Source organism: Caretta caretta, chromosome 8, assembly GCF_965140235.1.
Source record: "Caretta caretta isolate rCarCar2 chromosome 8, rCarCar1.hap1, whole genome shotgun sequence".
In the NCBI taxonomy this organism is placed as follows: Eukaryota; Metazoa; Chordata; order Testudines; family Cheloniidae; genus Caretta; species Caretta caretta.
Window position 1 is genome coordinate 57,098,331 of NC_134213.1, and position 18,163 is coordinate 57,116,493.

Below are 18,163 nucleotides of genomic sequence, written 5' to 3' on the forward strand. Positions count from 1 at the left end.
GAAGTGCTGAGCAATGTGTGCTCCCATTGACTTCAGCTGGAGTTGTGGGTCTTCAGCCCTTCTGAAAGTCAGACCGTAAATGATAACTATATTCTGTCCATTCACGTTTATTTGATTAGCTCAGGCACATGGAAAAATGTAAAAGCGGGATAAGCGGTAAAAGTATTCGTCATTTCACTGTTTTCTCAAATGGTTCTAACTTTAACAGAAGATGCCAGTGATGGAATTGGGAGCCTCACTACAATAGTCTTCACTTGCCTTGATCAGAAATGCTAAGTGAAACCTATCTTAATTGGGTTACATGGAAATTTGCAGGATGGAAGCCTCTTCTGTTTTCCTTTTTTGTATTTATTTTTGCATTCTAATAATTTATTTGTATTTCAAAGGGCTAGTTATAGGAATTAAGCCAGTAGGTACACAGAGTATACACCAAGTTAAACAAGTAAATGCTTTAAACAGAAGGTACCACAAAGATACTAACAGCCCATTTTCAAGCTGGCATTTGTTTCCATAAATCACTTTGTAGCAGGCAGGGAAGCCAGGTTGTTCAGACATATTGGTGTGGCCTTATTAGTACTATATCTGCAAAAGATTTTTGAGGTAACTATGTCATATTTTTCTGAAAGTCTGGAATAATTTAGTGTTAATAATTTACTGAATTAATTTGGAGACAAGGTTGTGTTGTGTGTGTAATTCTTTTTCTTTTTTTAAATTTATTGTGAGCAGTAATAGTTGGCCCAGCTTTCCTCAAAACAGTCCTGAGCGTGTCTGATTTCATCTGTAATTTTTTCCATGTCTCCCCTTTATTGTTTTTGTCTAGTCACATTTTAATGTAGAACTCTCATAAAAGCCTTTTCAGTAGTTTTCATACACTCAGACTGAGAGGGTTTGACCCTAATTTCATCACACTTGGCAAGGATATGCCATATATTAGCCATGTCTGCTTGTCCACTGACCTTACTACCATGGCTGAGTCTGCCAGTAACCATCACCCCACTAAGCACATTGTTCAGAGGACAATTTTTAGCCACTGACAATGAAGTACAATGAAAGACAATGAAAGCTGAGTCTCCAGGTTTCAGCCCAGGGTTTGAGTTGTTGGCTTGATTTATTTTTGTTCTCCCTCTTTCATTTTAAACTCCTTTACTCCTTATCAGTTGCTTAAGATCTGATCTAATTTTCTCATCAGTTTAAAGTAAATTCTATATCTTGAAATGTTTTTTAAAAATTAACTTTCACTTCCAAATTACTGGTAGGTCACAGTTAAATTGTGTGAAAGCAAAAAATTCTTCACTTTCTGTCTTTCTGGTGTTTCTAGCTATCTAGAGCCCAGTCCTGCTGTGACAGGTTCGGTCACAGAGACCCCTCTTCGGGCTGTCACCTGACGCGCTGAAATTACCTTGAGCCAGTTTTCCCTGCCATCTTGGGACTCCAGAACCCTGCCTTGTAGCCTGCTGCAACACAGACCCAAGGTCTGAACCATGCCCCCAAAGCTGCAGGCGTTAACTGAAAACCACTCAGCAGGTTACCTGTTTCCAACACGCAGTTCCCAATAAGATCCAAACCCCAAATTAATCCGTTTTACTCTGTTTAAAGCTTATACAGGGTAAACTCATTAATCACTTACTCTGGGTTAATTAATAAACAAAAGTGATTTTATTAAGTATAAAAAGTAGGATTTAAGTGGTTCCAAATAATATCAGAGAGAACAAAGTAAGTTACCAAGCAAAATAAAACAAAACACACAAGTCTAAGCTTAATACGTCAAGAAACTGATTACAAGTAAAATCTCACCCTCGGAGATGTTCCAATAAGCTTCTTTCACAGGCTAGACTCCTTCCTAGTCTGGGCCCAATTCTTTCCCCTGTTATATCCCTTGTTAGTTCCTGCAGACATCTTAGGCAGAAAGCTGGGGTGTTCTTATGACTGCAGCCCTCTTTGTTCTGTTCCACCCCCTTTTATAGCTTTGCCACATGGCGTGAATCTTTTGTCTCTCTGGGTCCACTCCCCCCCTTCTGAATGGAAAAGTACCAGATTTAAGATGGATTCCAGTATCATGTGACATGGTCACATGTCCTGTGAGACCCCCATCCTCCATTCTTCCTGGGCGGGCCTACACATACACAGGAATGTTTGAAAGTTAACAGAGTCATTTACAGCCAATTGTCCTAGTCAATGGGAGCCATCAAGCTTCCAAACCACCATTAATGGCCCACACTTTGCATAATTACAATGGGACCTCAGAGTTATACTTCATATTCCTAGTTTCAGACAAGAATGATACATTCTTACAAATAGGATGCACACACTCAGTAGATTATAAGCTTTGTAATGATACCTTACAAGAGACCTTTTGCATATAACATATTCCAGTTACATTATATTCACACTCATAAGCATATTTCCATAAAACATTGTGGATTGCAGTGTCACACCTGCACTATTTGGGGTTACATGTGGGTAGAATTTGGTCCCTAGTTCATCATCTTCTCTTCCTTCCCAGTTATAAAGGTCTCTCTAAATCCCTTGTTATACTTCAGAGAACCTAACCAGTCCTCCTTATAGCCATGTTGCTTTGTCTTCTTCAGCTTCTATGCTATATTACTGCTCTGAGTCCTAACTCCTTTTTCCTTGACCCAAGTACTACAAAATGCCCTTCATTTAAAGAAGCAATTGCTTCTCCAAAACCACAGAGTTAACTGTGTTGCACTTCTCCCAACAATAAATGAAGCATATCATGCCAATGGGGTGGCTCACAAATGGGAGTAAGAGGTTCACAGCTTGCCTCTGGTCATGTTGGTACACATATTAATGAGCCAGTTTTCATGTGCCTTGTCTATTTATGCAAGTACTGAAAATATGAGGGTTGTTTCCAGGAAATTAGGCTGTAAAGCTGCAGATGAATATGTGAGTGTGGTTAGCAGTGATGCAAACATTATTGTCCTGATTCTGATTTTGCTTCTGCTGGCATAAACCAGGGGTTGCTCTCCTGAAATTAGCGGGGAGTTAAATCCTCCTCTCACTAACAGTAGTGTATCTTGGCCTGTATTTCTTGTTTATGTGTAATTTGCACAGATGTGTGTTTTCTGTATGCACACAGGTGGTTAGAAATAGAACAGACTTTGGGTCAGACTGCAGGTCGACCTTTGAGCAAGTGCTCAAGTGGTAATAGAGGTCATGAGCAGATTCTCTCCTGTGTTCCCCTGCAGGGCTAGTCACAAATGTACTCCTTGTATTGAGTGTGCAAGGACTGCTCTTCACCAGTACCTCACAAGGACTAGCCAGCTCAAAAGGAGCAAGCGGGGGAGATTGAGGTGGGGGTGCTGGCCAGTGGGGCTGGCTGGTTGCAGAGTGGAACATTTTGTTTCCTGTAAATCCTGCTCGGGTGTTGTAATTTTGCACTGTCACCAATGTGGGCCTGTTCCTAGTAGGTCTGATTCAGCCATTTGTTATTTTTATATGAAAGAAGCGATATGTTCAGACACAGAGACAAATCGGGCAGGACTACGCTTACTATGCTGCATCAGTGCAGCTGTGCTGATGTTGTAGCGCTTTAATGAAGATGCTCTAAGCCGACGGGTGAGAGCTCTCCAATTGGCGTAATTAATCCACCTTCCAGAGAGGCAGTAGCTAAGTCCATGGGAGAAGCACTCACGCCAACATAGCACTGTCTACACTGGGGATTGTGTCGGTATAATTACGGCGCTCGGGTATGAATTTTTCGCACACCTGAGTGATATAGTTATACCAATATAGGTCTGTAGTGTGTTATATTTAAATTGGTGTAACTAATAGTGTGCAATATTATGCCTTTTTTCTCCCTAATAGTGCCCCCAGGAATTGTGGGTGAGAATAAACTGGAGGATGTGAAAGTGAAAGAAAAACACAGTGTTACATTAACTTGTGAAGTCATAGGTAAGGCTTTGCAATGTCACAATATGTTTCCTATTCAACTGCTAAACCCACAGCAGCCTGGTGTGTGTGTTAGTTGTCCACATCACAGTTCCCTTCCTGACCACAGTTGTTTGAGTGTATATGTACAAATAGCTGAAAGCCAGAATTTGGCTCTTAGTTTTATCTTGACTGTTCTTTTTTACATGTTTTAATATCACTGTCAATGCAGTGGGTTTTTTAAATGAATGTGTTTTTAGTAAATAACCCTAAGAGAAATATCCTATAAAACTTGAGAGAGACTCTTTCTATAGTTTATTTTTTAAACATCCTGTAGAATTTAACAGAAAAGTATATCCCTTTTATGTGCAAAGTAATGCACATAGTAAAATATAATCCCAACTATACATATAAAATGATGGGGTCTAAATTGGCAGTTACCACTCAAGAAAGAGATCTTGGAGTCATTGTGGATAGTTCTCTGAAAACATACACTCAGCGTGCAGCAGCAGTCAAAAAACCTAACACAATGTTGGGAACCATTAGGAAAGGGATAGATAATAAGACAGAAAATATATTACTTCTATATATATCCCTGGTATGCCCACATCTTGAATACTGTGTGCAGATGTGGTCAACCCCCATCTCAAAAAAGATGTACTGGAATTGGAAAAGGTACAGAAAAGGCAACAAAAATGATTAGGGATATGGAGAAGCTTCCATATGAGGAGAGATTAGGACTCTCTAAGACTGGGACTTTTTAGCTTAGAAAAGAAACTACTAAGGTGGGATATGATAGAGGACTATAATATCATGACTGGAGTGGAGAAAGTAAATAAGGAAGTGTTATTTACTCGTTCTCATAACATAAGAACAAGGGGGTCACCAAATGAAATTAACAGGAAATCAGTTTAAAACAAACAAAAGGAAGTATTTCGTCATACAATGCACAGTTAACCTGTGGAACTCTTTGCCAGAGGATGTTGTGAAGGACAAGACTATAACAGAGTTCCAAAAATAACCAAATAAGTCCATCAATGACTAGTAGCCCAGATGGGCAGGGATGGTGTCTCTAGCCTCTGTTGTCAGAAGATGTGAATGGGCAACAGGGGATTGGATCACTTGATGATTACCTCTTCTGTTCATTTTCTCTGAAGCACCTGGCATTGGCCACTGTCAGAACAGGATACTGGCATAGATGGACTATTGGTCTGACCCAGTATGGCTGTTCTTATAAAATTCTAGAGGATGGTTCAAAAACCTATAGGGCTATAGAATATGTATTCTATAGAACTTTCCTAAAAGGGAAATTTTAAGTGGACACATGAAAATGTTCTTTTCTATTGTTCAGTAACTTTTCATATTCTAGAAGCTACAGTAATTAACACTTACAATTAATTGTATTTTTATTAAGGGAATCCTGTACCAAAGATTACATGGGTAAAAGATGGGCAGCCTCTTACCCAGGATGGAGATCACCAGATTCTTTCCAGTGGACGTTTTCTTCAGATCACCAATGCTCAAGTTACTTACACAGGGCGATATACATGTGTTGCATCCAATATAGCTGGTGACAAAAGCAAAAGTTACAGTCTCAATGTACTTGGTAAGTGATTGTGCTGGTTATCTAAAGAAGGTATTCATCTCATTGAAAGGTGGATATTCATGCTGGGGTGGCTCTAACAGTTAATAGCAGCAATGTCTAAGCTACCTGACTAGAGTTAAATACTTACAGCTGTATACTTGCTAAAGTATTTAATATTAATAAGGCACTTATACCTTTAAGAAGAAACAAATTAGGTTGGAAAACAGGGAGTTAGAACAGGAATTAATCTACATATAGATTGAACAAAACAGTGTATTGTCTTGTGTTTTACAGAAGAAATGTGTAACGGACACCATTAAAGGAAATATTGTTTCATAAAAACTCAGACCACCTGTTATTTTATTATGATGGTTATCATGTTACAGACTACAACTAATACAGTAGAGTTTCTTTTACATAGTCTCATATCCTGGCCCACATCCCCTGCCTAGCAATAGTTTTCAGGAAGATCAGACAGTAGACCTGTTGACCCTAGCTGATAATAGTCTTTGGGAGGTGGTGGAGTAGTAGCTGGTGGCTAGCCTTCTCCCCTTGCACCGTTTGACAGCATCTGAAAAGGACAGCCTCTATGAACGTAGGCTGAATTTCAACTTCAGGACAAAACAGGAAACCAGATAGAGCTTCAGCTAGTGCTATAGGACTTTTGCCTGGTTCTGGGTTTCGTTGTGAACAGTTCACACACGCCTAGTAGTGATGCACATCCACTTATATAAGTTAGAACCAAGTCCCTAAACAGGAAATTGAATTTTCTTTATAAAGAGACTTCAAATAACACCAGCAGTTCTCAATTTAAAAGTTATAGTAGCCTTAAATTGCTTTTAATGGCTGTCAATTCCATTGCTGAGGATCTTCTTATTGCTTCCCAGTGTCTCCAACCATTGCGGGTACGGACAGTCATGGCAGTGCAGAAGACGTCACTGTTATCCTAAATAGCCCCACATCCCTGGCTTGTGAGGCTTATTCATACCCACCAGCTACAATTACCTGGCTAAAAGATGGAGCTCCACTGGAATCTAACAGAAATATCCGAATTTTGCCAGGTAATTATTTTTATTCTTAAATAAAATAAATGTTTTGTCACTTATCAAATGACACATTCATAAATCAAAACAATTAGTTGTAATAATAGCATCACTTTGTACTTCTGTAGCATTTTTCATCCCAGGATCTCAGTGTTTCACAAACGTTAGCTAATTAATTATTTTTATGCATTCAGAACATATTTATCCCTTTGCTCTGTAAAATGATGGTGATGAGACAAGTTAATTGCACAGTTACAATGTAATGATTAAAGTTAGGTGGTAACAGCATAATAATAACATGGTAAATTCATTTGAAATATTGATAATGACACACATCACCACTATCGCTTGATAACTTTAAAATGTATTCATTACCATACTAAATCGTATCTATATTAAAAAGGCAAATTGAATGACTTATGGAAATTTCCAGTTTACCTCCTTAATTATGTCCTGCAAAATTTGCAGGAAGATCTATTTGTGCAAATTAGGCAATTTTACCCTCTTACTACAATTTGGATATAAAATGGATGTGCCTACAAACTAATTAAGCAGAATTAAGGAGGTCTGCTAAAAATATGTCATACCTTGTGCTGTTAATCTTTAGACTTGTCTGTGAAAATAATGGGAACACTTCAGAAATAGGGGGGTATAATTGAAGAGGAAGTGAAGATAGACAGACAGCACAAACAGAAAAGCTAAATAAATAAGATACAGTAAAACCTCAGAGTTATGAACACCAGAGTTACGAACTGACCGGTCAACCACACACCTCATTTGGAACCAAAAGTAAACAATCAGGCAGCAGCAGAGACACCTCTCCACCACCCCCTCCAAAAAAAGAGCAAGCAAATACAGTACAGTACTGTGTTAAATGTAAAGTACTAAAATAGGGAGAGAGCAGCATTTTTCTTCTGCATAGTAAAGTTTCAAAGCTGTATTAAGTCAATGTTCAGTTGTAAACTTTTAAAAGAACAACCAGAGCGTTTGTTCCGAGTTATGAACATTTCAGAGTTACGAACAACTTCTGTTATCAAGGTGTTCATAACTCTGAGGTTCTGCTGTAGCATTTTTTATAGCTCATTAGTAACTCACCATCAAGAAAGTAAAAAAGTAATTGTCCTTTTGTTAGATTATCTCTTGTCTAGCCCTTTGTGGACATATGAAATAGGGGAAAGTTTTTTTGGTAAGATTGTAGGTAATATAATGAAAATGAATGTTACACTTTTGTTACACTTCACTACTGGTAATTTTGCACCTGTGGGAGGAAATGTGAGCATTACTAGTATGTGGGAATTAAATGACTTCACTGGGGGACAGTTCCTAAGAATTCAGGCTGAAGGGAGTTGTAGCCAGTTTAAATTGGGGTTGTGCTCTGCGAATGTAGTGAGTATAAATCACACATAAGCATGAATTTGTGAGAAGGAAACTGATGCATGCTGAAGCGTACAGGCAATTTGAGTGAATTGCATATCTGGAGTCTCAAATCCTGTTGATTCACTAATATTCACAACATTTCACATAAGAGTGTTATCTTCTCTCTATTCTCCACACTGAGCATCTTTTCACTTGAAGTACACTGCTGAAACTAAACTACAGTACAGTGCCTCAGATCCATCCAGCCCTATATGTAGAATTAGTGCATTTTTACTTGTTCACAGAAAAGAGAAGGTGAAGCACAATTATTCAGACAAAGCACAGGACCATAAATTAATTCATGTCCAGAACTGCTTTAACACTTTCATAGGAACTATAACACATACCTAGTCAAGGAGAGAGTGATTCCATACCCAATTCAGATCCTGTACATTCATTACGACATAGTGCCACATCCTGACCTAAATTATACATGTGCAATTCCTTCTGAGTTCAATGTGAGTTGTGCTTACACATCCAAGAGAAGAATTTAGCTCTCAGAGTTGAAAGTATGACTGCAGAAAACATTAATAACCTGAGGATCAAGAGTATGATGCTAATGCTAGAGAATAATATCATCTTTCTGCAGGAGGGCGAATCCTGCAGATTCTAAATGCACAGGAGGACAGCGCTGGTAGATACACCTGCATAGCCACAAATGAAGCTGGGGAAACACTGAAACACTATGAAGTGAAAATCTACAGTAAGTTTGTTATAACAATGGAATACGTTTTAATTTTTTCTCGTTCCTCCATTTTTTCTTTACAGTTTTACCCATTCTGCTATTCACTAGGGTTTCTGAACCAGCAGGTACTCACTCTATCCAGCTAACACTTGCATTAATACAAATCATGCCCACCATCTTGAAAGACATCAGGAAGATTTGCATGACACCATTTACAAGCATTCAGTTGAGGTTACTGGAGGCTTTGCAATGCCCAGGGGAAGATGTAGAGATGATGCACTTCTCTTTCTGCTGAAATGTTTGTTCTTCTTCAAGTGATTGCTCATGTGTATTCCACAATAGGTGTGCGTGCTCGCCATGTGCACCAGTGCCAGAAGTTTTTCCCCTAGCAGTACCCGTAGGGGGAAGTGTCCCCCGCGCCCCCTGGAGTGGCACCTGCCTGGCACGGTATAAGGGGAGCTGCGCGCTCTCCCCACCTTCCGTTCCTTCTTGCCGCCAGTGAAGGTGTGTCAGAACTACTCTGCTCCAGCTTTGCTGTAGCTCGATCCCCAGTACTGTTCATTTATTCAGTGCTAGAACCTGTAGTTAGGTAGCTGTTCAGTTAGTTTAGTTAGTCAGTGAGCTGGGCCAGGGCATGCCCTGGGCTTTAAGTCGTGCGGCTCTTGTAGGCGTTCTATGCCAAGAAGTGACCCGCACGCAGACTGTTTGCGCTGTTTGGGAGAAATCCATATCAGCGAAAGGTGCAAGATTTGCAAGTCATTTAAGCCTTGGACCAAAAGAGAAAGGGACATTAGGCTCCAGGCCATCCTGATGGAGTCGGCACTGAGCCCGACTCTGGCACGCCGCTCCGAACCGGTACCCGGCACCATGGTGTCGGTACGCGGCAACCCTCCGGTGCCATCCAACATTTGGCACCACTCCCTGTTCATGGGGCATGCCAAGAGGGCCAGGAAGACTCCCTCTTCACAGCGGCACCAAAGGAAATCTGGGACAGAGGCTAGACCCATGTCGGGCAGTCCTCGCTCCCCACCGGGCCCCAGGCCTCCGACTCACGTTGAGTGGAGTAGCCCGGTCCCTACAGAACAGGCCTCTCCAGATGTCCAGATGCCTTCCATGCCTGAAGCCCTCCAGGTGGCCTGGGATGTTATGTCCATGCCGCTGCCCGGAGCGCTGCTGATGTTGGCCCCACGCTCTAGAGGCAAGCCACCGCTGGGATCTCCGCAGTAGCCTCCGGCTTGGTCTTGGTCGAGGAAATGTTCCCGATGCCATTCACTGCCCAGCAACCGCTTGGGACAGAATGCAGGTGGATCACCCTCAACGCCGATCAGACTCTCTGTCTGGGTTCCGTCCGTTTGGGACTCTCGGCACCGCTCGTCCTCAAGGAGTGATTATTGATGGGACCGCAACAGGCGCCGCCAACGGTCTTCGTCTCAGAGGGGGTACCACAGCTGGTCACGGCATGGTCATCAATGCCGTTCCTGCTCGGACTCCTGCTCCAAGTCTCTGCCAAGACATTGCAGCCCCGGGCGTCGATTGCCGGTGTCTCGCCGGTGCGGGTCTGCCCGTCAAGGCTGTCCGCGGAGCAGCTGCTACCATTGTACCAGTCCTCCACGTCGAGATCGTGGTCCCATGGCCAACGTCGATCCCGGCACTGCCGCTCCTCCCAGTCCAGAGGCAGCATCAGATCGTACGCCAGCCCGGCCTCCATTCATAGCCGTCCTTTGATAGGCCAGGCCAGGCCAGCCAAGCCCAACAGTCAACCCCACCAGTGCCACAGCAGGTGCAGTGGCACCGAGTGTCGTGGCCGGCCCAATGGTACCAGTGGGCACCGTGGCCTCCAGTGCAGCTCCCGTTGAAGGCCCACTCGGTGGCCGGTGCTTCGGAGGCTCCATCGGCCACCCTATCCAGACCCCCAAGGAAGGAGTCGCTGGGACGTGCATCCTTGGCATCGTTCCCAGAGTCCGACCAGCTGTTGGACCCTCCGGTGCCGGCCGATACCCAGAGCGCTGCACCGGGTCTCCTCGCCCTGCCCGGAGGAGGCGATTGCGGCCCCGCCCCCCTCTGCCTGACAGGAGGACTTCAGGGCACATCAAGAATTCTTAAAGAGGGTGGCAGCAAGCCTCCACCTCCAGGCAGAGGAGATGGAGGAGCCCTCAGACTCCCTGTTTAATGTACTGTCCTCGTCGGCACTGGGTAGGGTGGCCTTGCCTCTTCATGAAGGGGTGGCTAAAATTTCAAATGCCCTGTGGCAGACACCAGCCTCGTTGGCCCCTATCTCTAAGAAGGCGAAACGCAAGTACTTAGTACCCACCAAGGGGCATGAGTACTTGTATACGCACCCGGTGCCCAACTCCCTGGTGGTCGAGTCAGTCAACCATAGGAAATGGCAGGGTCAACCAGCCCCAACCCCAAAGAATAAAGACTCTCGGAGACTGGACTCTTTTGGAAGGAAAATTTATTTGTCTTTGAGCTTCCAGTTGCGAGTGGCAAATCATCAGGCTCTCCTGGGCCGGTACGAATTCAATCTGGGGGTCTCCCTGCCCAAGTTTGAGGACTCCCTCCAGAAGAGTGATAGAAAGGAATTCAAGGCACTAGTGGAGGAGGGGGCAGCGGCTGCTAGGGCGTCCCTGCAGGCAGCCTTGGATGCTGCGGATACGGCTGCACAATCCATGGCCTCTGCGGTGTCCATGAGATGGGCGTCATGGTTCCTGCTCTCTGGGCTTTCCAGCGAGGCACAGTCCTCCATGCAGGATCTCCCATTTTGACAGGAAAGCCCTGTTTGCGGAGGAGACAGATACAAAACTGCATGGCATGAAAGACTCCCATACGACCCTCCAGACTCTGGGCCTATATGTACCGGCTCCGGCAAGACCTAAGTTCAGGCCACAGCGGACTCCCACCCAGGCTGCCTTCCCAAAGTATGAGGCCACCCACAAGAAACAGCAGGACTATAAGAGACGCCCACAGAGGCAGTCTTGGCCGGCCTTCCAGCCTGGCTCCTCTAAGGGCAAGCAGGTGGGGAAAAGGTGTTTTTGACGGGCCGCTTGGGGGCACCCCACCAGTCTTCATCAGGGATCCACGCACAATAAAGCTCCCCTTCTCCAACCAGTTGTGTGCTTTCCTCCCAGAATGGTCATAGCTAACCTCAGACTGATGGGTCCTCAACACCATCTCCCGGGGTTACACCCTCCAGTTTACTTCCTCCCTGCCCAACCACCCCCAACCCCCATCCCTATTGGGGGACCCCTCACACAAGGCTCTGCTCGAGCAGGAGGTGCGGCAGCTTCTAGGACTAGCAGCGGTAGAGGCAGTGCCTGAGGAGTTCATGGGCAGGGGGTATTATTCCCAATACTTCCTTATCCTGAAGGCCAAAGGGGGCCTCAGACCCATCCTGGACCTGCAAAGTCTGAACCAGTACATGGTGAAACTCAAGTTCTGCATGGTTTCCCTGGCCTCCATCATCCCCTCCCTGGATCCCAGGGACTGGTATGCTGCCCTCGATCTGCAGGACGCATACTTGCACATCCACATATTCGAGGGGCACAGGTGCTTCCTCTGTTTTGTGGTGGGACAGAATCACTACCAATTCACGATCCTCCCATTTGGTCTGTCCGAGGGTGTTTACAAAATGCATGACGGTGGTAGCAGCCTACCTCAGACTGTGGGGGGGTCCAGATTTTTCCCTATCTGGACAATTGGCTGGTCAAGGGTACCTCCTGGTCTCAGGTGAGGGATCACGTGGCACTCCTACTGTCCACGTGTACCGCCTTGGGCCTATTGGTAGACAGCACCAAATCCATGTTAGTCCCGGTCCAACATATAGAGGTTGTCGGGGCTCTCCTGGACTCAGCGTCAGCCACAGCCTCTCTCCCGCAAGACAGATTCAAGACCCTGAAAGGTCTCATGGACTCGGTCTCAAAGTTCCCGGTGACAACAGCCAGGGTTTGCCTGTTGCTCTTGGGTCACATGTTAGCATTGCACATACATGGTCCGTCATGCCAGACTCAGGATGAGGCTCCTCCAACTCTGGTTGGCCTCGAAGTTCTCCCAGGCCATGGACAGGATGGACAAGGTCCTCACCGTGCCAGACTCTGTGATCACCTCCCTATGGTAGTGGTCTGCCCCAAACAACATGGTCCAAGGGGTCCCATTCAGGGACAGGGCCCCATCATTGAAGCTGGTGTCCGACATGTCGGACCTGGGTTGGGGGGCCATGTGGGGAACTTTCAGACCCAAAGCCTGTGGTCGGCCCAAGACCTGACCCTATATATAAATGTCAAGTAGTTCAGGGCGGTACGCCTGGCCTGTGTGGCTTTCTGCTCGCACCTGGAGGTCAAGGTAGTCAGGGTCCTCGCGGACAACATGGCCTCGATGTTCTATATCAACAGGCAAGGCGGGGCCCAATCCTCTGCCACGAAGCCCTCAGGCTGTTGATTTCTGAATATCCCACGACATCCACTGAAGGCCTTCCAACTACTGGGCGCCTGGAATGAGAGAGTGGATCACTTGAGCAGGGACTTTTCCTCGCAATATGAGGAAGGTGGGGAATTCCCCAAGTGGACCTATTTGCAACTTGACAGAACTGGTGATGTCCCCAGTTCTGCTCGGAGGGAGCTGGGGCGGGGAGGACGCTATCTCTGATGCCTTTATCCTGTCCTGGTCAGGGCGGCTTCTCTATGCCTTCCCCCCATTCCCTCTAATCAGCAGGGTCCTGGAGAAGATAAAGACGGACAAGGCCCGGGTCATCCTGATTGCCCTGGCGTGGCCCAGGCAACATTGGCATGGGACCATCACAGGCCTGGTGGTAGCTCTGCTGTGACCATTGCCGCTCCACCCGGACCTGCTGTCTCAGGACCAGGGCCGCCTCCTCCATCCTAACCTAGAGGCTCTTCACCTCACGGCATGAGCTGCTCAGTGGTTAGGCGGAGAGGAGAGGACGTGCTCAGAACAGGTTCAGCGCGTCCTCCTTGAAAGTAGATGGCCCTCCACTTGCCGTGCTTATTTGGCAAAGTGGTCCCATTTTTCTAGATGGGCAGCGGACCACGGTGTCTATCCCATGACCACCCCGATCCAGCTTATTCTTGGCTACCTCCTCCACCTGAGAGCCCAGGGCCTGGCGCCTTCGTCAGTCAAGGTGCACCTGGCAGCCATATCGGCCTTCCATCCGCCAGTGTAGGGACACACGGTATTTTCCCATTCTATGACTGGCTGGTTCCTCAAGGGGTTGGACCGTCTTTTCCCATATTCTAGACCCCTGGTCCCGCAGTGGGACCTGAACCTGGTGTTGGTTTGTCTCACGGGGCCCCGTTTTGAACCACTGGCCATGTACTCCTGGTGTCATCTCTCGTGGAAGGTGGCCTTCCTGGTTGCAATCACGTCGGCGAGGCGAGTCTCAGAGCTCAGGCCCTGACTTCTTAGCCGCCGTACATGATTTTTCATAAAGATAAGGTCCAGCTCCGCCCACACCCCGCATTCCTCCCGAAGGTGGTCTCCGCTTACCACACAAGGCAGGACATTTTTCTACCAGTCCTCTGCCCAAGACCCATGCGCCCAGTGAGGAGCGCCGTCTCCACATGCTCGATGTGCAGTGGGCTCTGGCTTTCTAACTTGAGCAGACTAAGCCATTCAGAAAGTCCTCGCAACTGTTTGTTGCCTTGGCCGAGTGCGCAAGGGGCCAGCCAATTTCCACTCAGCGGCTTTCCAATTGGATCACTTCGTGCATCCGTACCTGTTATGAGCTGGCGGGTGTTCGGGCGCAGGCCTCGTCGGCTGCCTTCATGGCCCATGTCCCCATTCAGGACACCTGTAGGGCCACCACGAGGTCTTCGGTTCACACGTTCACCTCGCACTATGCGATCGTCTCCCAAACCAGGGATGACGCTGGGTTTGGCAGGGCTGTCCTCCGGCCTGGGAACTTGTGAACTCCTACCCACCTCCAACAGATACAGCTTGGAATCACCTATTGTGGAATACACATGAGCAATCACTTGACAAAGAAAAGACAGTTATCTTTTCCGTAACTGGTGTTCTTCAAGATGTGTTGTTCATGTCTAGTCCATATCCCACTCCCTCTGTCGGAGTTGTCTGGCAAGAAGGAACTGAGGGTGGGGGGAGCACGCAGTTTCCCTTATACCGCACCAGGCAGGTGCCACTCCAGGGGTTGCAGGGGGTGCTCCCCCACTGGGGAAAAACTTCCGGCACTGGTGCACGTGGTGAGCAGGCACACCTATTGTGGAATAGACATGAGCAACACATCTCGAAGAACACCAGTTACGGAAGAGGTAACTGTCTTTTGGGCTTTCAAGTCAGATGGATACTGCACAGCTGAAGAACTGTGAAAGCCCACAGGCTCCAGAGCTATTTTTAAAAGTAGAACCTAATATCTAATGGGAAGTTTTTACTTGAGTGAGGTAAAACCACTCACTATTATATTTTGTAGTAAAATGCCACCAACTCCCCCCCTTCCCATGCAACGTTCCCTGTCAGCACTTTCGATTCTTTCTGATTCTTCCTTACAACAGTGATTTCAACCATCCCTAGTAACTATTACCAGTACTCGTACTTCAGACTCTTGGGGCCAATATTCTAAGTGTTCCACTCTATTGTAATGCTGAGACTCTTTGCTTGGGCCCTCAGTTAAACATTGCTTCCCATCTTCCATTCATTGGTTAGTGCTCTAAACTGAAAAGGAGTTTGGGCTGTTCCCAACCCCGTCTTGTAACTTTATTGTTTATTATTAATTATTATTATTATTGTTTATTTGAATTGGAGAAGTACCTAGAGGACCCAGTCAGGGATTGTGGTCCCATTGAGCTAGCTAGGCTCTGTATGCTATAATGTAAAGATGGTCTCTGTGCCAGAGAGCTCACCGTTTAAGAAAGGCTGTACAGTGGCACTGAAAAGAAATAGAATTTCACTTGGAGCTTATTTAGATTAGAGCTGGTCAAAAACTTTTCAGTGGAATGTTCTTCCATCAGAAAATACCTATTCATCAAAATCAAAACTTTATGTGGGAATGTAGACATTTATTTTTTATTATAAATTATAATATAATTTTTTAAATGTCAAGTCAAAACTGGAACAAAATGTTTTCATTGACCCAAAACTCATTGTTTTCCCAAAATTTCATTTTGTGGCAAATTTCAAAATTCTGAATCAGAATGACAACAAATTTCAAAATGTCAGAATTTCCCAAGGAAAGGATATTCTGAGTTTTGACCAGCTCTACTCATTAAGAATTCAAAAGCCTAACTTTAGGCACATTTTTTGAAAATACTGGCTTTAATATTTATTATTTTTGATTAAATAGTAGGTAAATATGAAAGCGAGTTACATGGTAGAGTGGGACAGTCAAGAATGTAGTCTGGTGCATTTTCACCAAAAAGTTAAGCGCTGCTGTTTTGTAATAACCCAGCTGTGGTGCTTGGAGAAAAGGATCACAGAGGAATGTATTTTTTTACTCTATGGTTATTATCCTTGCTGTCCCTATGTCTGGTTCATTTTAAATGATGTATAACATGTTAATTCAGTCAGGGAAATCTCTTTCACTTCTTTGGGATGTTTGTTTTGTGCAGTTCCACCCGTCATTAACAAAGGAGATATCTCAAGGATGGGTCTCTCTCCTAAAGAAGTGAAGATCAAAGTAAACAACAGCCTTACACTAGAGTGTGAAGTTCATGCGATTCCTGCTGCTGCTATCAGCTGGTACAAGGATGGACAGGTCAGTCACAAATTTAATTCCTTTTAATGGGTAGTTTTTCTTACAGAAGCAGTTGAATATCATAATTTTTAATCAACATTTTTATAGCACCATCAGTGCACACATGGCTCCTGATCCTGCACCACTGAAATCAATGGCTCCCTGCTGTCCTCCTCCTGCCCCCATCCCCAATATTATGGATTGTGGGTACTACTCCACAATTTTATGGATCTCAGGGAATCTGCTATAGGCCAAGTCCCTCTGCACACTGGCACTAGAGCTCCTACTTCTCCCTCTGGTTCACTTGCAGTACAGGTGGGACAGTGCTGCCAGACTTCCTCTGCCTGAGACTGCTTGTTCCTTCGTATTGAGTGGTCATTGCACAGAAGGCTGACTACCTCTTGTGCAGATTCCCCCCAAGGCTTGTGCTGGAGAGAGGCGTAACATCCTGGTCCCACCCTCAGTCCTCCCTTTGCCATCCTGGCCTTGCCCCTCTTCACCCTGGTTCTCTAGAACTTGCAGAGAACCCTCCACTGGGTTCTGAAAAGAGGTGACAATGCCCCAGAAGCAGCTGACCTTCCAAAGGGGTTCCCCTCCATGTGCAGATTTTGGGGAAAAATGAGACCCTGAGTACAAAAGTTGTTGAAAGGGAATGAACTGAGGGCACCACAACATTATATTTATAGTCATTCTTCAGATTAATTGCATTTTAAAATAAAATAATGCAAGACATCTGCTTGGAAAGAGTAGATATTTTTTTCTTTGTAAATAACTTTTTATTCCTGTAAAGGGCTCCTTTCCCATTAAGTTTCTTCACTTACATTTATCATATATATTTCATTAGTTTGTAAGCTGAGTATCATGGTACTGTGACTTTTTGCTATATTCTAGGCCATAGACACATTTTGCTATATTCTAGACCATAGGCACATTAATAGGCTTAGCATCTCACAGGATCAGGCCTCCTGGCTGGAGTGTGATTCCTAATGTTATTTGGAACAATAATAATAGATATATTTTTCTGTTACTTTTGGCAAAGCCAAGGAAATCAAAAAGGAAAGAGTTGAGTTTAAAAGAACATGTTTTCTTATTCCCAACTTGCTTTAAAACACTTAGTCAAGTAGTCATGTCAAGGTAGACGTAAGTAATTTGACTGGTGTGTTAGAGCAAAATGGCTGTACCATCAGATTACTTTCATGATTCTTAATACTTCAAGCATTTATTTTATTTAATACTTATAAATTTGTTTAAATTAAATCACAGCCTATTAAACCAGATGCTCATGTTACCATCCAAGCCAGTGGCCGGACTCTGCAGATAAAGGAAGCTCAGGTATCAGACACTGGTCGTTACATGTGTGTGGCATCCAACGTTGCTGGAGAGGATGAAATAGAATTTGATGTGAACATACAAGGTAAAAAGGGAAACAAAGTTAAAATAATAATAAAATTCTCCTATTCTGTCAGTGTGAGTCATTTTCTAGTAATATTTGGTTTGGAGCACTGAAATTGTTTATACTTTTCTTATTTTCCCCGCACTGGATCAGTCTAGACCAAGGGTAATTTGACCTGCTTGCTCTAATTTTTTAGGTCTTTAGTAAGAGAAAATATTTTAAGTATGAGCTCTTTATTAAATTTATATATTATTCATATTTAAGAAATAGAAGGCCTGGTTATTTTAAAAATTACAAAAAAAATTTAGACCAGAGAAACAAGAAATGGTAGACCAGGTCTACTACTTGTTTCTGCCAACTCAAAGGTATGGTTCCCACTGTTTAGACACAGGATTCTTTTACATACCTTAGGGCAGTGGTTCTCAACTGGGGTCTGGGCCCCAGGGGGGCT

The 18,163-nt window shown here is 44.7% G+C and overlaps 1 protein-coding gene across 3 annotated transcripts in view; it reads left to right on the top strand.

The window, feature by feature from the left end:
• The window catches only part of HMCN1 (hemicentin 1), a 323,571-nt gene that overhangs the window by 226,076 nt on the left and 79,332 nt on the right, over positions 1 to 18,163 (top strand). For all 3 annotated transcript variants that reach the window (XM_048860591.2, XM_048860590.2, XM_075131536.1), the window contains 6 exons: positions 3,829 to 3,915; positions 5,306 to 5,497; positions 6,364 to 6,537; positions 8,525 to 8,638; positions 16,195 to 16,340; positions 17,583 to 17,733. In XM_048860591.2, the coding sequence (XP_048716548.2) occupies positions 3,829 to 3,915; positions 5,306 to 5,497; positions 6,364 to 6,537; positions 8,525 to 8,638; positions 16,195 to 16,340; positions 17,583 to 17,733 (864 nt within the window). The remainder of the gene's footprint in view (positions 1 to 3,828; positions 3,916 to 5,305; positions 5,498 to 6,363; positions 6,538 to 8,524; positions 8,639 to 16,194; positions 16,341 to 17,582; positions 17,734 to 18,163) is intronic.